The following is a 21,098-nucleotide window of genomic DNA, read 5'->3' on the forward strand; positions in this document are numbered from 1 at the left end:
AGTTTGTCTGTGTTTTGCCCGTCAACGGAAATAGATCCAAACTAAATTGAAGCAGTTTGGCCGCTGCGTTTTCAACAAACGCACCACAGGTGTTTTGCTTGTAAATGAATCAGCGTTTGTGAGAGAATCGGTTGAATGGATGATTCAATGACTTGTTCCTAATTTATAGAGCATTTTTGGACAAATTGTTTGAGTGAATGATATAATGATTTAATTGTTGGAGATGCATCGGCACTGCACAGACAGATCGGCGTATGACATCAAAGTACCGCGAGAGTGATTGGAGAGCATACGACTCCTTATGCTTTTGAATCGCTCTTAAGGTACTTTGATGTCATACGCCAATCGGTCTGTGCAGTGCAGATGCATCTCGAACAAGCCTATTAATTTGCTCCATAGCTAAATGAATCAGTTGCTCACTCACACTAAGGCAGTCACTTGATTAATTCCACAATGAATCAGTGGTTTGGAACGAATCGGTTGATTCATTGATTCATCGCTCATAAAGACAGTCACTTGTCACCACCTACTGGCTAACTAGGTACTACAATTGATAGCATATTGGTCAAAAGAAAGTTTTCATTGTATAATCATTTAATGTTTCAAATGATAATCTTAAGGTGCTTGCTGCTTAAAAACCAATTTCGGAGAGGCTAGCAATAGCAAGCTAACTTTGAGAGCATAAAATCCCACCCTCCCTTCAGAGCACTCTCCAAAGCCGCACCTCCTCCAAAACACATGACATGACAATATTACAATAATAATAAACGTAAACAACTAACAGAGCTTTTACTTGTACGACCTGACTGCTGCAGGTTCATTTCGGTGTTGGTAGTATTGCCATAGAAACGAATGAAGACCGAATTCAATAACTGGACGAACATTTTTTGGTCCTGAGACTTCCACAGAAGATATATGTACATGTTCTAATATTTAGACCACTTCTATTATTGATTGCTATCAGAATGTGAAAAGATTTTTAACCAGTATAACAAAAATGTGTTTAAAAAATTGCCTACCCTACCTTTAATACGTAAATGGATAAAATAATGACTTTGTATTAGACATGGCATGGCTAGTATACACTTATATTAATGTTAATTTGTTCTTAAGAAAATATTTGATCATATTTAGGCAAAAAAATAAGACCTTGTTGAGGAACATTCTTATAAACATAATTAATTATAGGATTTTTCACATTTTAAGTGAATTGAAGGAAGTTCAGTTGTTCAATTGAATCTATCGAGCTGAAAAGAAAAGAAATACATTATGTAACCTCTTAATGAAGGGTAACCCCCACTCTCTCAGCAGCAGGTAATTTCTTTCCTTGAGCACAGATTTACAAATGCAATATAAAAGCAAGTGACCTGCATTAATGCAGTGCTGCATAAATCTCCAAGAGGCAAAAAAGCTCCATAGTACTTTATCCATAAACGCTTAATTGATTCTTCACAAGAGTCCCACAGTCACAACATCGTGTGTCTTTGTGGTTATTTCGCCAAATATTCTGGCTGAGGCACACATTTAACCTCTTGTATCAAAAACCTCTGTGATCCCTAAGTCTTCTGTCCTATACTAGGGCTCTTTGCATCTGTTTAGTGTCTTCCCAGCATATTGGTGGAGTGAAGTGAAAACGAAGAGAGAGCTTTGACCTTGTTTAGCACGACTGCAGAGACCACCTCCAGAGTCAACCAATGTTTGTTTTGCTTCCGCTGTTGTTTTGCTGCTACGGGGCTGCAGCGCCTCGGCATGACACTTTGATAAATCGATCGCTGCCGTGCTGTACTACGGCAGGACAGCAATCCTTCAGAGTGCCCGCAATCAGAGATCGTATGAGGGAAGGGGAGTGGGAAAGGGGTGGGCGAAAGCAAGAGGAGAGGGAATTCTATATGAACAACTGGACTGTACTTTGTTCACCTCTTTAACTAGAAGTCAACACACAATCACTCTTCCACCATCGCTGTTCCAAAACCGATGAGTGGCCTCCAAAGGTGGCACAATGGCTGTTCCAAACCCATCCAATATAGTAGAAAAAAATGAGAGAAATGTAGATAAATATTCTTATTGTATATTTAAAATCAAATTAAATATATAATACAACTAAAATAAATAAATAAATAATTATATTTAATAAGTATTAATACATTTATTTAAATTTATCCTTATTAGAATGCCACATTGTTCCTCTTGCATCTTCTATATTGAAATAAATTGTAAAGAATGTAGATAAATATTCTTAAATATTATTAAATATTGATATATTTAAAATAAAATTAAATATAAAATACACTCTAAAAATTGCTGGGTTGTTTCAACCCAGATCAAATAGGCAAACCCAAGTGTTGGGTTAAAAATTTAATTTAAAAATTCAATCCAACAATTGGGTTTGTCCATTTTTTACTCAAATTTGTGTATATTTATCCTTATTAGAGTGTCACATTGTTCCTCTTACGTCTTCTGTATTGAAATAAATTGTGCAACAAGTGTGCTGTGTGTAATGAACGCTATTTATATCTATTATATTATATATATGACATCACTTATGAGGTTCCATTCCAGTTAGGATGACTATGTAGGCAGTATACAGGAGGCAGCAAGGTTTTGGAACAGAACTCATGACAGTTATTGTAAGATAACAGCAGTCTGTGTCATTGGCAGAAAATTTGGGTTTCTTTGAACAAGATTATTCCATAAAGCGCTTGATATGTGTGTGAATACATATGACATCAGCATTCGCTGCCAAAGCACAGCTTTAGAACATACCTTGGAATCAGTCTTTGCATGACATTGTTTGGCAAAAGCATAAGATTCATAATAGAAAATTACTGTTATCTGCACTAAAGCAGTACAGACTGAACACGCTCTTTTTCATTTGCGCTCTCTTTTGCTGTCTTCCTGTTTCTAGCTTATAGCAGTGCAGACTGATGTGGACTGGATTGGAATTATAGATCTTTATCATAGATAGATAGATAGATGACATAAACAGTTTTGAATAAAAAATGGTTCTTGGTTCCTTCAACTAATACTTAAAAACTTTTATAAAGGAATTAAGTGATTTAGATTCTATGGAATTATATGTAAAGGAAGAGCATGGTAAATAGCATATGTTCTGCTTACGGTATGATTGCTGCTTATTAGCATGTGCTTTGAAACGTGCTGTACATTGTGAAGTAGCTTGGTACTAATTGCATCAGATTACCTGTCTGCCCGCACCTGTTAAATATATATAACCGAAAAGGCAGACATGGAATGTAGCAAACATATCCAGGTGAAACCTCCCACTTCTGACAAAATTAAAGTTGAGGTTAATGCTTTGCCAGCCATAGCAGATAATCTTTACAATCTCTGGAAATGCATTCCCTTTAGCTTTGCTGCCATAGCTCTGCTGTAAATTGGGCACCTAAGAGACAAATGGGTCTGACTCACCAGTTTTCATAAGCACTTCAAATCGATCATATTTCCTTTTTTCAAGGACCAGTGGAAAATGCCATTAGGGCCTGAGTTCAGTTACACCATACCAACAAGGCAGATGTGAATGGGGATTTCAAATGTGCCAGCACACGAGGAAAAACAACCTTCTTAGTCCCACAAATCTCTCTATGTACAACCAGCTGCCTTCTAATGTGTCAAAGCATTGGCTCCAGGCTCCATCATATCTGCATTAACCGAAGAATGCCCGCCATTACAATGGAGATCGGCAACCTCAGCTTTCCTGGGTAAATCCATACATTACGCTAATGTCTGCATGATGTGATTGCGGAGACCATTAATAGAAAGGCAGATGCTGTGGAAAGAGGAGAAAATTGTCACTACTTTAGCGTGGCTGTTGTTTTCAATGGGTCAACAGACGGGGTTCACATGACAATCGACACAGCTGGAGTCAGTGTGACGCTTGATATGATGATTCCAATACCTCTTAACATTCATATTCGCAAATTTATCAGGTTAATAACGTTGAAGTTCAAGCACACAGCTTGCTTGTTGATCTGAGGAAATGTTATCATATAAATTAGCCTACATGCATTTGGCAGAACAGTCAAAGGACACATTTTATCACTTTATGCATTTCACAGGAATCAAACCTATGACCTTGATGCTGTAAGTGCAATGCTCTATGTTTGAGCTATATCATTCCATTAACACATTTGCCATTCAAACAGTGTGTGTGGAAGTTTCATGAATATTTAATGAGGTGAACTGCGATGCCGTTTATGACTGGCTGTCTATTGCTAAATAACTCACCATTTCATTCAAGCGCCGTATTTGTGGCACCTTTGGCACTGCAATTTGGGGTAAGTCCAACTTTCATTGTCCTAACCAGACGCGATGCGATAAGATTCCACTGACAAGAAATTTGTCTGATCACTTACACAACTATGAGACGCGACAAAATCAATCAAAAATAACAGCCAATCAGACGAGCGTGTGGGCGGTCTCAAGCGCACTGCACTTGCAATGAAATGGAGCCTACATAATCAATTCATAAATATTACACCATTTTAACATTGTTAAAAATACATACTGAGTGACTTAAACAATCTTTGTCATAGAATACACTTGTTTGATCACGTCGTGGCAGCAGGTTAGGAAAATATGCCTTTTATCGTGCGTCACGGCGTCGCATTGTGTTTAGTTAGAGTTAAAAGTGGCTTTAACCCGAGGTTTAAAGAGGTAAATATGAATCTCATCTCGTGTGGCATAATGTTGGTTACCTTTTAATACCTGTTGATTGTCAAGTATTTTGACAGTCGAAAGAAGCAAAAACAAAAACAAACAAAAAAACAGTGAATCACTTACAATGGAATTGAATTGGGCCGATCCATAAATGTTAAAACACTCAGCAGTATTGCCAACAATATGTGTTAACATAATTGGAAAAAAAACATCTCAATGTATCCAACTTTACTACTTTGTTGCCCTGACAACATATGCCTAAAATCATATGAACATAGCTCATACATAATATCACGTTTTACAACAGAATGAATGTTTAAAAAAAAATTGCAAGCTTCTCCAAAGATTGGCCACATTTTCTTCCATTGTAAGTGCCTCAATGCAACCTTGATTTTTACTTTTTTTTAAAGAAAAGAAAGAACGAGTCAAAATTCTTTTTTGTGTTAAATTCATTATGCCACAAATGCATTTGATGCAGTCAAATGTGTAGCTTGTATTGAACCAGGAACATTACTTTACATTGGTCAAGCACAATGTGAAAAGGCTGTTGGAAAGTTCATCACAGCCACAAAACAAAAAACACGTTTGATTGCAAGTAGTCGCTTCGATAAAAGTCTTATATCATCATGGGCATCAGCAAACACCTCCGTATTAGGTTCACATTAAATATGCATTCACAGTGTCTATAGTGACTACTAAGATATGCTGTTATGTTTGCATGAGGCGAATGTTTTAATTCAGCCTGGAGCAGAAAATGATGTCGACCTGCATGTTAAAGTGACTTAGATATTCATTACATTATGAATATTACAGGTTAGTGTTTTGTTTCTTTGCCATGAGCAAAGAATGCTCTAAAATGGACCGGGTGGCCTCAATAGCTCAGCGTTTCAAAGAGATGTTCCTGACTGAGCAGAGAGCACACACAAGGAGTGCAGTTCAGGCAGAATTTAGTGCACTTTCAGCCCCATTACGGAGCCACAATGGCCCAGTGTTCAGATCTAACATGAGTCTTCAATGAAACTGGATTCAGTCGGCTCCAGTTAATCTCTCTGCCTCCTCCTTCTAGCACACAAGCAACGATCGAGGGCCAAACCATTGAGGAATTACCGAATTACTTATGCTGTTTCTTTTTCAGGGCTTAAAACTGCATAACTAAGCATTTCATTTCTTCTCCCCATGATTGAAGTTGTGTCTGCAAACAAGCTTGTTTAGATTCTCTTTAAATAAGCCTAGAGTTCCTTTAGTCTGGGTCTGAATGAGGGGGTGAACAGGGAATGAATGTGGCCCTGTTTGTTTATTGTGCACTCAGACCGAGGCAGTATGAAGTTGTCCCCATGCCAATGGCGAACACATGAGTGAGACAGAGGATAGACTTTTAATGAAGAACTCTCTGTCGCCCCCTCACTGATCGCCATTCTGAAAAATCCGCCCTCCTCTCTTCAAGGTCATAATTAATGGGCTGAAAGGTTGAGATGATTCTAGGGGACCGCAGGTCCAGAGGGGCCCAAAACAATAACAACAGGATTTATGGAGGAGGATAAAGTACATTTAATTCAATGTATTTTATGTCAAACAAAGTAAGTAAATAAACAAATGTTCCACTCTGTCTGAGAGAAAAATCAAAATGTAATAAATATTCAATAAAGGTGTGATCAGAAAATGACATGAACTGAGATTGATTGGAGGGATTCTAGAAGCCCCCAAAAATACCAGTAGGAGGATCCAGTTCAATTTACTTAAGTTTAATGTATTTTACATAAAAAATAATTATTGTTATTGTTGTTGTATTTTTATTATCTACAATTGGATAGAAAATTGCACAGTGAAGAATGATTCATAACTATTGATCAGTCTAGTTCATTTGATTCATTTTATTCTTTCTTGCAGTACACCGCTACAGCGTGATGCTACTTAACATCAAGCTTTGTTTGCTATTCATGTGTCACTGGATCGATGCTGTTTTAGTAATAGAATAATTGAAGTACTAGAGAATTAAAATGATCATCTACAGAATGCTATTGATTCTCTCGTACGGGAGAGGGTAATGACTCATGCTTATAGTTTAATGATTTGTTCCAATTGTCCCTTGAACTCAAATTGGCTTAACAGAGTGAATATACACTCACTGTAAGTCAGCATGACATCACTTCCTGAATGTATACCTTTAAAGGGATAGCCACACAAAAATAAAACTTCTGTCATCATTTACTTACCCTCATGTTGACTTTCTTTCTTCTGCAGAACACATAAGAAGATACTTTGAAGAATGTCAATAATCAAACAGTTTGGGTTCCTGTTGACTTCCATTGTATTTGTATCTGTTTGGTTACCAACATTCTTCAATATCTTCTTTTACATTTGACAGAAGAAAGCAAGTCATACAAGTTTGGAACAATATGAGGGTGAGTAAGGCCGCATTTACTTTACATGGGTTAAGTGACCCAATTCTGATTATTTTCCTCCCACGTGGCACAGGTCGGATATGACCCACGAATGTGTAAGTAGGAAAAAAACACATAGATTCTGATATTCTCAGATCAGTTTCAGGCCTCATTCATATGTTGAAGTAAATCTGATATGAATCAGATATGTGCATTTGCGTCTGCCATGTAAGCGGACAGATATTCCCCAGTCATTGCGAGTCATATGTCATTGAAAAAGCGACAATAGCCTTTCATTTATCGCAGCTCGGCCAGAGCCGTTGAGCTTAGTAAAGCTTTAGTTTCCTTCTAATCTCTAACCGTTTCTCATCCTAATCTCCTCTATATCGCTTTAAAATACAGCATTCTGTGCAGAATTCGCACATATGATCCGCTCTGTGCTCTCGTGTCTCTGGACCAGAGCAGACTGTGCTCGTGCTGTGGTGGTTCACGTAACACTAATGCGAAAATGGACTTCATTTGCGTCAATGGAAAGCATATTTACACTGTCTGAATCGTTCCCTATCCTGTATATAGTGAACTATGTGCCATTCACCATATAGAAACTAGTAAATGTGTGAACAAATGACAGATTTTCGCCGCAGCTTCAGCGTCTGTTTATAGTGTAGGAGGGGCGGGACTTCAGATTCTAGAGAGCATTTCATTGGACAGAAGATTTGATGAGAAGCTGAAGTCCGCGGTGATGTCAGAAAAATCCGTGATCCATTTTAGAGGAAGTGAGAGACTGCAAGTTTTGAATGCTTATATCTCCTAAATGCAAATTTTGTCATTGTTCTGGAACACACCAGCTTATTCATAACCTTAAGGCTAACATATTCATAATAAAATCTAAAAAACTTACATTTTGATTTCAGGGGGACTTTAAAGATGGTGTGGAAAGCAAAAGCTTGTTTTATCATTTCATCCGCGTCCATTGCAAATCGCGCCGTTTTTACTTCCTTAAGCTTTTCGGGTCAGTACGTCTACCTTCGGTTGTTTCGCTAAGTGTATAGTGTAAATGCAGATATCCGATATGGGTCACTTTTAAAAGAAGATGTAAGCTGGTCGTTAAAAATATCATATATAGTCAACAAATCAGAATTGGGCAACACCTGCAGTGTAAATGCGGCCTAAATGATGATTTTCATTTTTGGGTGAACTGTCCCTTTAAGAAATGTTTCCCGCTGCTGACTTTTTGACCTACTACACTGAATTGTTAATATAAAACTTTGGGGCATTCATTTGGCTAATAAGAAGTTAAACAAGGGAAAAAAAAAATACTGATAAACCATAAAAAGTATACCAACAGTTTAGAGTCTTTGCAGTCTGCCATGGCACCCCAATAAAGCCTCAAATTCCTGCCTATTCCAGTGTATCCCAGAGTTTTCCTCCCAGACATGGAACAAGCGCCGGCTGACAGGTGTGTTTGCTGTGACAGCGGCGCCGCACTGACACGGATTAGAGCGGATAACAGGCTGCAGCAGCCGGCGCACTGCGACCTGACGGCTGTCCGCCTCACTCAGGTCTGTGTGTCTCTAAACACCCATGCCTATACCTCACTCTTGTTTTCTGTCCTGTGCTAATTCCCTGTTCTTTATCTCTCTGTGTCCCTTATCTTTTGGCATCAATCCATTTAACTCACCACTTGATTGTGTGTGTTAAAAAACGGGGCGAATATTACATTCTATATGAGGAGAAAAGCTGGAGGTAGTCTGCAGTAACTAATGGCACCCCTCAGTGGAGCTCTGCCAAATAAAATCAAATTGCAGTCCTTTGACTGTGATGCTTTGTGCCAAAGAGGGACGGAGGATGGAAGGGCACAAAAGCATAAAAGCCAGTGTAATGGAGAGAAAGAGAGGGAGAAGAGAAACAAAGCAGTTTCGGGTGGAGGAGATGTAAATGGATTAACTGTGTAATCTAATCACAGCAGATAAAAGATAAGAAAACACTATATCAAAGTTCTGAAAAGAACCTGGAAGTGACAGGCAGCAAGGCAGAAGAAATCTCCATTGTCAATCTACAACAGATAGAGGCCGCTGGATGACAGGAAGAGACCTACGCATTTATATTCGCTCATTGAAAACCAAAAAGAGCAAGAGGACTGCTATGCTATCAATTCTATCGTACATTTGGGTCAGAGAACCAACACTGTTACAAGGTTAGAACGTTTCAACAAAAATCCATTGTAAAAAAAAAAAAAAATCCATGCAGAATGTAGGAACTTTAAATTATTGTTACAATACCAATATTTGGGGCTATATTTCTCACATACACTACTTTTTAAAGGATTAGTTCACTTTCAAATGAAAATTAGTCCAAGCTTTACTCACCCTCAAGCCATCCTAGGTGTATATGACTTTCTTCTTTCTGACGAAGACAATCTGAGAAATATTAATAAATATCCTGAAGCATTCGAGCTTTATAATGACAGTATGCAACACCAAACGAGTATGAGCTGAAGAAAGTGTCTCCATCTACATCCATACATCATAAACATATTCCACACAGCTCCGGAGGGTTAATAAAGTTCTTCTGAAGTGAACCGATGTGTTTGTGTAAAAAAATATATCCATATTTAACAAGTTATGAAGTTAAATATGTAGCTTCCGCCAGACCGCCTTCCGTATTCAAATTACGAAAAAACGGAACTGGCACTGCGTTAGTTCTGTAAGTTGAATAGGGAAGGCGTAGGACATACAGCGTAAGCTTTTTGGCCAATACGGAAGCGGTCTGGCGGAAGCACTTGCAAGGCGAGCATTTGTGTTTATAAAGCATATACATTTTAAATTTTTTTTAGAAAATGACTGATCGTTTCGCTAGATAAGACCCGTATTCCTTGTCTGGTATCGTTTAAAGCCCTTTGAAGCTGCACTGAAACTGTAATTTTTGACCTTCAACTATTTCAACTGGAATGTTTTCATCAAAAACCTTAATTTCTTTTCGACTGAAGAAAGAAAGACATAAACATCTTGGATGACATGGGGGTGAGTAAATTATCAGGAAATTTTAATTAGAAAGTGAACTAATCCTTTAAAAGTTTAGGGTCAGTAAGATTTTTTTTAATGTTTTTGAAAGAGGTTTTCTGTGCTTATCAAGGCCTCATTTATTTGGTCACAAATACAGTAAAGTAATAACAGTAATATTGTGACATATTATTACAATTTAATATAGATGTTTTATATTTTAATATATTTTAAAATTTCATTTATTCCTGTGACGGCAAAGCTGAATTTTCAGCATCATTACTCCAATCTTCAGTGTCACATGATCCTTCAGAAATAATTCTAATATGCTAAATTGCTGCTCAAGAAACATTTCTTATTATTATCAATGTTGAAAACAGGATTCTATAATTAATAGAAAGTTCAAAACAGCAGCATTTGTTTGAAATAGAAATCTTTTGTAACATTATAAATGCCTTCACTGTCATTTTTTAATCAATTTAATGTCCATGTTTAAAAAAACAAAAAAAAAACGTACTGACCCCAAACTTTTGAACAGTAGTATACCATTTTTGTACTCTTTCAGCCACCATCACACAGAAAATCGAACAAAACTTTACAATAATGGGCCCATTTGTCTCAATATGCTCCAAATCATGTTTGACCTTGAGTCACACTTTTCCCAAAAACCCAATATACTCCAAAGTACACTAATAAAAAAAGACATCTGACAGCTGAAGACTACAAAAAACATTCACATACAAAACTCACTTCATGCCTGTCATTCTGCTATGGCTTCAGCTGCAAATGTCAGGTACATATTGACTAGTCTTTTAACCCAGGTCTTAGCTGTGTACCATAATGGAAGCCTAACCTTTCACCGATCCAACTGAAAACCTCTTGAGCCGTAATAATTGTCATATTTGCATTCCCATATCTATGTAAATGTATCTGAGAGCATATGTGTGCATTTCACCATCATTATACTCAAACAAGAGAGATGAAAATGCAAAGAATAGCTACAAAGAAAATGAGGCCATCCATTTTTGCTCTGTTTTACATATAGAAGGTTTCACGTTCCATATTTCATGTATACTTTTTATGTAAATATTTTTTGTCAATGTGCTTCAGTCTGAGCATCATCAAAAGCATGTATATGTCCAGTGAACATTGTGTAAGCCTTGCAGATGACAAATAAACCACTTGACCTGTTGTCTTCTAACTTAAAGCGATAGTTCACCCAAAAATGAAAACTCACCCACATTTTGTTTTAGACATGTATGACTTTCTTCTGTCAAAGAAGATATTTTGAAAATTGGAAAGTTTTTTCAGACCCCACTGACTTTCATTATATAGACAAAAATGTTTTCATTTCTGTTCTGCAAAAGAAAGAAAGTCATTGAGGTTTGGAACGACATAAGGGTGAGTAAATCACATAATAAATTGTCATTTTTGGGTGAACTATCTCTTTAATACCATGACCATGAAGTCACACACTCATCTTAGCCACTTTATTTAATGTGCTAAATAAGAATCTGATATTAAACAAAGTGCATTCAAAGAAGGGAAACTTTTGGTGTACTATTGATGCAGCTGTATCAACAAATCAACTCACTCCTTGCCAAAGGCATCCTTCAGCCCTCTGGGAGTTGCATGCAAACAGCAGACCTGTTTAGTAGTCTTTACCTTGAAAGTCTAAGCAAACAGATTGACAGGTGTTAATTTTCTTGGAACAGGTTATTATGTGTGCTATAAAAGAGGATAGAGTGGAAGGAAGAGATGGTGTGAGAAAAACAAATGTTAGCAGGTATGAATGTGACAGAGTATTGAGTATTGAGTGGTTTTCAATGACACATAACACTGTCTGAATGTAAGTGTTGTCTCGTTTTGAGAGAACCAGCTTGTGCTCTGCTGTACAGCTATGCTAAATGCTCTGGTGGGAGCTGTCCGTGGTCCTAATTGGACTGCAGCTGGGGATTGCAATTCTAAGAGTCAAAGCAGAGGCAGACTGTTACAGTCAGACTAAACATTTAATGTTCCTTTGTTCCCTCAGCACAAAATATGTTTAAAAGCCTTTGTTTGCTAAGGTCGTTTTTAAAGGCAAACAGTGGAAAAGACGCAATGAGCAGAGCTCGAGGGGAGCTGTCCGTGGTGCTGAAGTGTCACAGAACTGTGGTGTCCACAAGCTGTTCCTTCAAGTCTTCTTAAAACACCTGTTGCCGCTCAGCTGACAAATGCATCATGCTTACATATAGCACAGCCCTAAAAAAGGTAGCTAAAAAGAGACAAGATAAGCTCGAGCTTGAAACGCCCTCCCTAACGTAATCTCAAACATTACGAAATTTTGTATGTTCAAACAACCAAAGGGGCTGGCCAAAACTGAACACATGCGCCAAGCTCCCTCCAACATGATGAAAAGATTTCTCTGGATGCTTACAAGTTCTTATGTTCAGTAGAGCCTTACACCAAGTTGCATCATGGAAATGCATCGGTTTCGTGACATTTTGACCATTTTATGAAGTCGAGTGCCATCGACTATCAAAGATTCTGGGTAAGAAAAATGTGATTGAGTCAAACATTCATGATGATGAGTTGTTAGTCATAATGTTTGGCTAAAATATGAAAAAGCGTTTCATCTCGAGCGCTTCATTATCTCCAAAGCAGCAATTTCTGAGGTTGAGCAAGAGCACATGATTAACCAAATTACACTATAAGACAGAAACAGATTAATGGGGTTCTTTTTGAATTCATTCTTTTTAATTCAAATATTTTACTTTCAACAAGATGTAGACAACATGGGCACAGTAAAAACAACAATTTAAGAAAAGAAAAAGAAAACCTGGCACCTGGGACTGACAGAACTTTGCATGACATATTATAAACGTTAACTGATTATTATGTATATTTTTTACTGTAGCCTATACGGTGAGAGTCACGGTGAGAGTCAACCAGGTTCTCATTGAAGCATTGTACATTTTCCCCGTTAAAACTATTTTAATTTAAGAACATTTCGTGCAAGTTAATGCTTACCCTCTTTTCAATCAGCAATTTGTCAATATGCAGTGACCATAGAGCCTACATGATGAGCTCAGCCATGCCCTAGTAGCTGAAGAGGCATTAAATTTGCATTTCCTTCCAGCTAGAAAAAAATGCCCGTTTTATTTCACCAGTCATAGCTTATGCGCTAACACGAAAACTCTAAAAGGCTTCCAAGATATACTCGGTTTATTAATGAAGCATGAGAGAGTCCACTGCCGGCTCTGTGTAAGCGCAGCTATTCTAAAGCTTTAGTGCCGCTCAATGGAAAAGGAGGGAAACTGCTCGACGGCTTCGCGAGCGCTTTACGGACTCGGTCAAAAACGTAGAACATTCTGCTCGTGAAATTACTTATTCGACGTATTAAAGGTAAACTCATAAAATGTCGAACGGCTCTGTGGATTCGTTTACCAGCTTTTATCACCATGTACCGCCTAACATCAACTCTGAGGAAAATAATGCTGTTGAATCTCAGTAGCGCGAGACTGTTCAAAATGCTACCGAATTAAAGGGATAGTTCAGTCAGAAATAATATAGCCTATGTATTTTTTAAAAATATGTCATACTTTGCTCACCCTAATGTTGTTCCAAACCTGTGAGACTTTCTTTTCTTGCTTACGTGGAACATAAAACGAGATGACAGTTAAGGTGTTAAAATTCGTATATTATGACACTTGATGTTAGCTAAATTTGGGCTTAAACACAATCAACACTCTGACTACAACTTCTCTTCAAGGTAAATGGATGGATTGGTTGGGAATGCCATAATTTCAAGAAACGCAACAAATGATGGTCCCTATGACTTGGCTGTTGGAATGGAAATGTTTTAGACGTAGGAAACATATCCTATTATGGTCAAATAAATGTTGAAAATAGCGCAGAGTCAAAGACCTGTTTTGTTGGCATGAAACCCCCCTTTCTCTCCAGCCTCCACATACGCCCCCCTTCCTCCCAAACTCACTCATTCACTCTTAGCTCCCACACTCACGAAATCTTGCGCCACACACACATACATTTTTTTTCGGAAATGGTTCGTCGACATGTTTATGTATTAACCCATTTTTTTCCTATAAACCAAAGTGCTATGTTCTTGCCCACCAACCAGAAAACCAATATCTTGCTCTGAGGTAGCCTACATGTTATTCAAAGCATAATGCAACATATTATGCTTACATGGGGCAGACCAAGGTTGGCAAGAAATAACACCAAATGCGCCTTGAAAAGTATATACATTTATATACATTCAAGCACAAATAAATGATAAACTTGGCTGCTGTATGTACAACATTTTCATGTTATTGACTTGTATGTTTCTCTAGTGAGTCTGCTGCTTATATCCATTGATGCCTGGTAGATCCATATCAATGAAACGCATGAACCAACATTAAATGCCATGCGGTTGGCACAGAATTGACAATGACAGCTCTCCATCCACATGTCAGGGGTAAAAGGGTCGTATGTAGCCTCCAAGAGGGTCGCGCGCACGGCAACAGGACCACATGCAGCATAACGGGAAACTCACCCTTAACCGATGCAGCCAGCAGCCCCATATAGAAGAACAGCACCCCGCTCCAGTGATGCGCCTGTACTCCCACCTTCATTAGCGCAAAAATCCTTATACCATCCAGTTTCCTCGTCCCGTTAAATGTACATCTGCACTCTGTCCTCACGAGTCCCGTTCTGTCAGGATTAAAAGAGGCGCTCATGGTGGGCTTTTTTTTGGCAGGCACGGTTATCAGATGGTTTTAAAAGGAAGATTCACTTGGTGTCGGCGCTGAGAAAAATCCCAGTGCATGGAGACTGGACCCTCGCAGCTGGACTGAACCATCTCAAGCGAGCCGCGGGGTGAGCCGATTCTAATAGACGCGTTCTCTCCTAAAAGCTGACGAGCTGGTAATGAGAACTGTATCTGGTCTCTTCGAGCTCACATGAACGTTACAAACGGATAAAGTCTGGAGCCGATTCAAACGGATGATGCGACATACGCCTGTCCACTCCCCCACGCGCGCGTATAAGTTTAATTTCCAATTAGTAGCCTACAACACTGAAATCCACGTTTCTCACAATGAGTCACTATGAAAGGACAGCTAGGATACACTCACTGTCACCGCCCACTCGTGGAAGTTTACTGCCTTCATCACTGTCTGAATCATTTCCAGGCGTCAAAATAATCGTTAAGGGATTTCCACCTCTGGGCTCACTGTTTCAAGACTTAAGCAAATGAAATGAAGAGCGCGACTGCAGTACGAGCTCACAGCATCTCTCTCTCTCTCTCTATACAGCTCGCTCGCTCCATCACTCTCTTACCTTTGCAAGGTGTGCAACCACACGAACACTCTGATGTTTATAACTGTAAAAAGAATAGTGTAATATAATATAATATAATATAATATAATATAATATAATATAATATAATAAGTGAAATATGAAAGAAACGCAATTTACCCAGCGAGGTGAAATCAACGTCACTTCAACATACGCTATAGAAAAAAAAAAAATCCTTATAAAACGACAGAAGATCAAAGTATATAATGCTGAAATAATTTGTTATGCATTAATTATGCATTTAAAACATATATAATGATGAAATATTGCATAACTATTCCAAAATATTCCAAATAAAGTTATACAGGTTATCAATGAAAATAAAAACAGTATGCCTATATACAGTCAATTTCCAATGACATTTGAATCACATGTTTCCCAAAAACAATTGTTTTCCCCGCGAAGCGTCGCTTTTTCGACTCCTGCGACCCGTTGAAATGAATTGTAGCTTTTTGCATAATTGTTTTTGTTTATATTTGAAATTCAATTCTAAACATTCCAAGTAAGACAGATGCAAGCCACAAACAAGAAAATCACGATCAGACAACAACTAAAGTCATCCTTTTTTTCGGGAGGGAAATTTAAAATGTCTACAAGACCGTCATCTAAAACAGACCCTCCGCGTTTTTGGGACGCATTAGGGCCATTTCCCAGGTCAATGTGGATTCATCCTCATACACCAGAGGACAGTCTGGACAGAGTCTGCGGTAGAGTATTGATGCGCTCTGTTTTGGCCAGCAAGGGAGTTTGGCCGCATTTACCAGAAAATGCACATGTGTTTGCGGATGAGATCAGTGGTATCCTGAGCTACACAAGAAGACATGATGACAGCCTCGCACAGTAAGTTGTGTAACTTTTTTTATAACACATTTTTGTGTCTGTGTAGTTAACAGTATGTGATTATTTTGCCACTAATAAATGTGTATGTGTAGAGTAAAATCTGCTCTGATCAGGCTCTGTGCCGGCTCCAATGCGAGAGTCCCTAATATCAAAGGTTCTGATGCTACTTAGCTTCTGAGTAAATGATGCAACATTGTCATTACAATATATCATCGGTATTGAGAAATGAACTTTTATTCAACAAGTGACAGTAAAACATTTATAATGTTACAAAAGATTCATATTTCAAATTGATGCTGTTCTTTCTGTTAACATTGATAATATTGAGAAATGCTTCTGGAGCGCCAAATCAGCATATTAGAATGATTTCTGAAGGATCATGTGACACTGAAGACTGGAGTAATGATGCTGAAAATTCAGAGTTGCCAGCACAGGAATAAATTCTATTTTAAAATATAATAAAATAGAAATAAGCTGTTTCAAATTGTAATAATATTTCACAATATTACTGTTTTTACTGTATTTTTTTTTATCAAATAAATGCAGCCTTGGTGAGCATAAGAGACTTCTTTCTAAAACATTTAAAAAAATCTTACCAACCCCAAAGTTTCACATTTATTACATTTATTTAACAGCAAAGTTTAAAGCTGCACTGATTCTGCATTTAAATAAAGCAGCATAATCTTCACAAAAACCCCTTAAGTCAGTAATAAATTGAACTGAAAATGGGAAAAGTTTTTACAAACAAAAGAAAGTTAGAGACAGCTTCCCTATTGTGTGAATTACCACATGCAAAATCTGGCCATGGCAGCCCATGCTAATAGATCTCCCATCTGTCCCCGGTGGTCCGTGGAAACACCTACCCTATCTATTTTAGGTAGACCACGTAGCAATGGGAAGATCTCCTTCTGGTGTTCATTTGAACCTCACAAAGCACGGCACCAATAAGAAAATCATGAAATATTCATACTTGGAGATATATGCCCCATTTACAGCAGCAACATGCAAAGAAAATTCTCAGAAAGTTCATGTTTGGTTAATGGAGGGCTTGTTTACCTTTTTACATAAAACTATGCTGTACTTTTAGGGCTTTCAATGCCTTCATCTCCACCACAATCCTTTTTGGCCTGTGAATATTTTCCCAACAGTGTAACTTGCATTCACAATGCACTTGCAGTTTGAAATAATGCATGCTCCTTCTTTTTCAGGAGAGTGGGGCATCCAACGTTGGACAAGGTCATGTTAATGACTCAGCATAACATGACCCAGACTCTTCTGAAGGGGCATGTCAATGCCACGTGTCCATGTTTTGCTGATGATAGATTCAGCCATGGTCATGAACCTGAGAAGACTAAAGAGATCATAAGCCAGGAGGAGGCTAACAAAAGGAAAACTGAGAAGTTTCTTAAACAAATTCACCTACCTAAACAGGTCACACTGAAAGACATCTCTAAGGGGCCCTCAAATGAAGACTTTCCTCCACTTCCCCCTCCTGCCTCACCGCAGGTGGACAGGCCACCACAGCAAGCCCCCATCACCAAAAGTGGCTCCTATAAAGCTACTCTCTTAAAGGAAAAACCAGACATCCAACTGCATGGTGGCAAACCACAGAGGGCTCAAAAACAAAATCAAAAAGAACATCCAAGAGTCAAACCTTATGCCTCTGTCAAAACAACCCCAAAGATAAAAACACAAACAGCACAAGGCCTAATTGTCCTGCCTGGTTGTCCCCAAACAGGACAAAGTTCATTGTCAAGGTGTTCCCATCTTCCCATGTTTGCACAGTTCCAAAAGGCAGAGGAGGAGATAATACCTAAAGATCACACATTTAAAGGTAAATGTGGTATTGACATTCGACAAAGTCTGCACCGTGCTCATCCACCATGTCTAACTCTAATTCAAAACTAAATCTAAAACCTAATACAAAGTTCTGTCATGAAACTCTAGATGGCACAGGCTGAAAGGTCCTTAACTCAATTTGTTAGCGATCACATCGTTACCTACATAACGCAACTGATTGGTTGCTGTGGCATCAGCAGCCAATGAGCTTTCTGCTCAACATTCAAATACTTAGCATTGTTTGCTGTTAGCACTCTGCAGCGCGCTTCAGAAACCCTCCACCTTCCCCAGCTCCACCTGTATAAATCTGCCACAGGAGTTATTTCATGTATGTTATATGTGTAGCATGTGTCAGCGCTGCCCTGCGACTTTATCAGTAAGATAGTTTTGCAACTGAAAAGCTACATGACATTTCTCATTTGTGAGGTAGTAATGTCGCTGTTATTGAAGCAGTTAATCTTACATCTTTGCTATTAGTAGAGACGCTGCTACTTTTGATAGCACAGTTGTCAGTTGTTCCTTATATGTAACTTACATTTTAGATGAACATAAAAACAGCTCCAAAAAAATCCACAGCATAACTGTTGCAGCACTGCAACACAGTAATGTTTTGTTCCTGAATGAAGCAGCATTTTTGAACGAATCGGCTGAGTAATTCAGTGTTTCACTTATAAAAACAGTCTTTTTTGTTTGTATGGATAAGTGGCTGTGTTCAAAATCGCCCCCTATACCCTCATTCACTATTCACTATATTAGTCCCTGCATATATTCACTTGAGGGAGTGAATGAAAACGAGTGAGCAAATTCAGACACTTGGTGTCCCGGAAGGGCTGCCACTTTTGAATAGTTTATTCTTGCTGTTTAATAATTATCTGAAACCACTAGCAGCTTCAGTAGTAAGATGAAAAGATTCATCTTGAACTCTTCATCTTGTCATGGAAACAATATTTAAACCTTAATTAAACAATTTAATAATCAATTAAAAAGGAGTTTATACCTGTATGATATTACACTGTACCCACATTGGACCAGCTGCGCGCGCCATCTTCTGGTCAGACGTGGAAATTGCGCGCGACTCTCACAGTGCATTATGGGTATTTTCTAGACCTTGAGCTAGACTCTAGACCAATGGTTGTACACTCGTTATTGCAGTACATTGTGGGATTGAATGAGTGCACTTGATAACACCCACTATTCTTCCAAACACCACTACAAATGTCTGTCCCCTTAAACAGTGCCCTATTTAAGGGTATATGGGGTGATTTCGGACACAGCCATTGTTTTTGAACGAATCGGTTGAATGAATGATTCAAATAACTCACTCATAAAGACACTTGTCGCCACCTGCTGGTGTAAAAATGTAACTTGTAGAAAGAATCACTTTAATATTCTTCCCACTAATGAACAAATTCACACTCATGATCACTCAAACTTCAGCACACAGACAGTTACATGTTCACAACACAAATGAAGCATCACACTGCAGCTGTTCTGTGTATGAGAAGGTTATAAGCTGAATAATGTGTGTGTGTAGGGAGGGTAACGCAAAGACAAAAGAATTACTAGATACCACCAGAGTCATATCAACCTCCATTCCAACTTATTGTACTGTGCTGCTGTGAGTTGTATAAATTGCAAAATGACAAGTTTTCAGTACAAGTAGTTTTCATCTTACGGACATAAACAGATCCGCTACTCATGTCGGTGTATTGAGTCTAGGTAGTTTATTCCAGGATAGCAATTATAGAAACACCATTTAAGATAAAGGTTCCATAGCGATAACAATCAACCTCATGCCGTCTTGTGGGTTTGGGAGTCTTTGGTAGTGACACTGTATGGCACTGATGTACGACTTGCATTAGCTCAGAGGGAAAGTGTTGTTTTTGTTTGTGAGGACGGCTATGGATGGTGCTCAGTCAACTCTCTCCTCAGGGCACAAAAGGAGCTACTCAAACCCAAAAAGTCACTCATTATTTTGAAAATGAAAAAAAAAAAAAAAAAAAAAAAAAAACATAAAGAAGAGAGCATTGGCCCAAATCAATATATCCATTTCCTCTTGGTAATGGAATCCGTTTGTAATAGCAGTCTAAACACAATCGATTTGCAATCTTCATGTTTTTCTTTCCTCTCCCTCCTGCCGTCTCTCTTCGTTCTCTTTACTTTTTTGCCAATGCTTCTGCATCCTAAAGGGCAAAGGGTACATGCAGATTTAAATATTAATTTGTGTAAATTGCATATTGAAGTTCAGTGTTTAATTAAAAAAAAATATATATTTTTTTATGTTTTAAGTTATGTTTTAACATTTATGCTCACTAAAAATTACAGTAAAAACAGTAATGTTGTGAAATATTATTACAATTTTAAATGTCTATTTTGAAATGTTTATTTTAATATATTAAATATTAAATATAATAAATATATTTTACAATGTAATTTATTCCTGTGATGGTAAAAGCTGAATTTTCAGCATCATTACTCCAGTCTTCAGTGTCACATGATCCTTCAGAAATCATTATAATATGCTGATTTGGTGCTTAAGAAACATTTTTTTATTAATATCAATGTTGAAAACAGTTGCTGCTTAAAATTTTTGTGGAAACCATGATACATTTTTTTTTTTTTTCAGGATTCTTTGATGAATAGAAAGTTCAAAAGAACTGCATTTATTTGAAATAGAAGTCTTTTGTAACATTATAAATGTCTTTACTGTCATTTTTTACCAATTTAAAAGTAAAAATAAATAAATAAATAAATACAATAAAAATATTTATTGAATGGTAGTGTATTTATATAAAATAAATATAAAATTACAAGTGATTTTGCATCACTTGATTATTATTGATGTGCTAACCCTCACTAAAGCATTCAAATAGACATTGATGTTGACATAGTACTTCCTAGGTACATTTTGATTTGGTGTTTTTCCATTTTTAATATGGCATATGGCATTGAAAATGGCATTTGGATTTGCCTAGTATTCACGTTCCTCGTGTTAATCCTGTCACCTGTTCTTCCTAAGGTG

The 21,098-nt window shown here is 37.8% G+C and overlaps 2 protein-coding genes across 2 annotated transcripts in view; one reads left to right on the plus strand and one right to left on the minus strand.

Moving 5' to 3' along the window:
* Positions 1-14,940, minus strand: part of csmd2 (CUB and Sushi multiple domains 2) — a 291,911-nt gene extending 276,971 nt beyond the window's left edge. The window contains exon 1 of the mRNA XM_051873150.1: positions 14,595-14,940. Coding sequence (XP_051729110.1) covers positions 14,595-14,778 — 184 coding nt within the window. The 5' untranslated portion in view covers positions 14,779-14,940. The remainder of the gene's footprint in view (positions 1-14,594) is intronic.
* Positions 14,941-15,421: 481 nt separating this feature from the next.
* Positions 15,422-18,176, plus strand: LOC127501338 (uncharacterized). Its single transcript, XM_051873281.1, has 3 exons — positions 15,422-16,237; positions 17,446-18,071; positions 18,166-18,176. The coding sequence occupies exons 1-3, from the start codon at positions 15,909-15,911 to the stop codon at positions 18,174-18,176; spliced, it is 966 nt and encodes a 321-aa protein (XP_051729241.1). The 5' UTR covers positions 15,422-15,908.
* The last annotated feature ends 2,922 nt before the right edge of the window (positions 18,177-21,098 follow it).

The sequence above is a fragment of the Ctenopharyngodon idella genome, chromosome 19 (assembly GCF_019924925.1).
Source record: "Ctenopharyngodon idella isolate HZGC_01 chromosome 19, HZGC01, whole genome shotgun sequence".
NCBI lineage: Eukaryota > Metazoa > Chordata > Actinopteri > Cypriniformes > Xenocyprididae > Ctenopharyngodon > Ctenopharyngodon idella.

Coding starts and splice junctions, on each gene's coding strand:
- LOC127501338 (XM_051873281.1), top strand. CDS start 15,909: ATGCAAGCCACAAACAAGAAAATCACGATCAGACAACAACTAAAGTCA. Junction 16,238..17,445: donor CATGATGACAGCCTCGCACA/GTAAGTTGTGTA, acceptor CTTCTTTTTCAG/GAGAGTGGGGCATCCAACGT.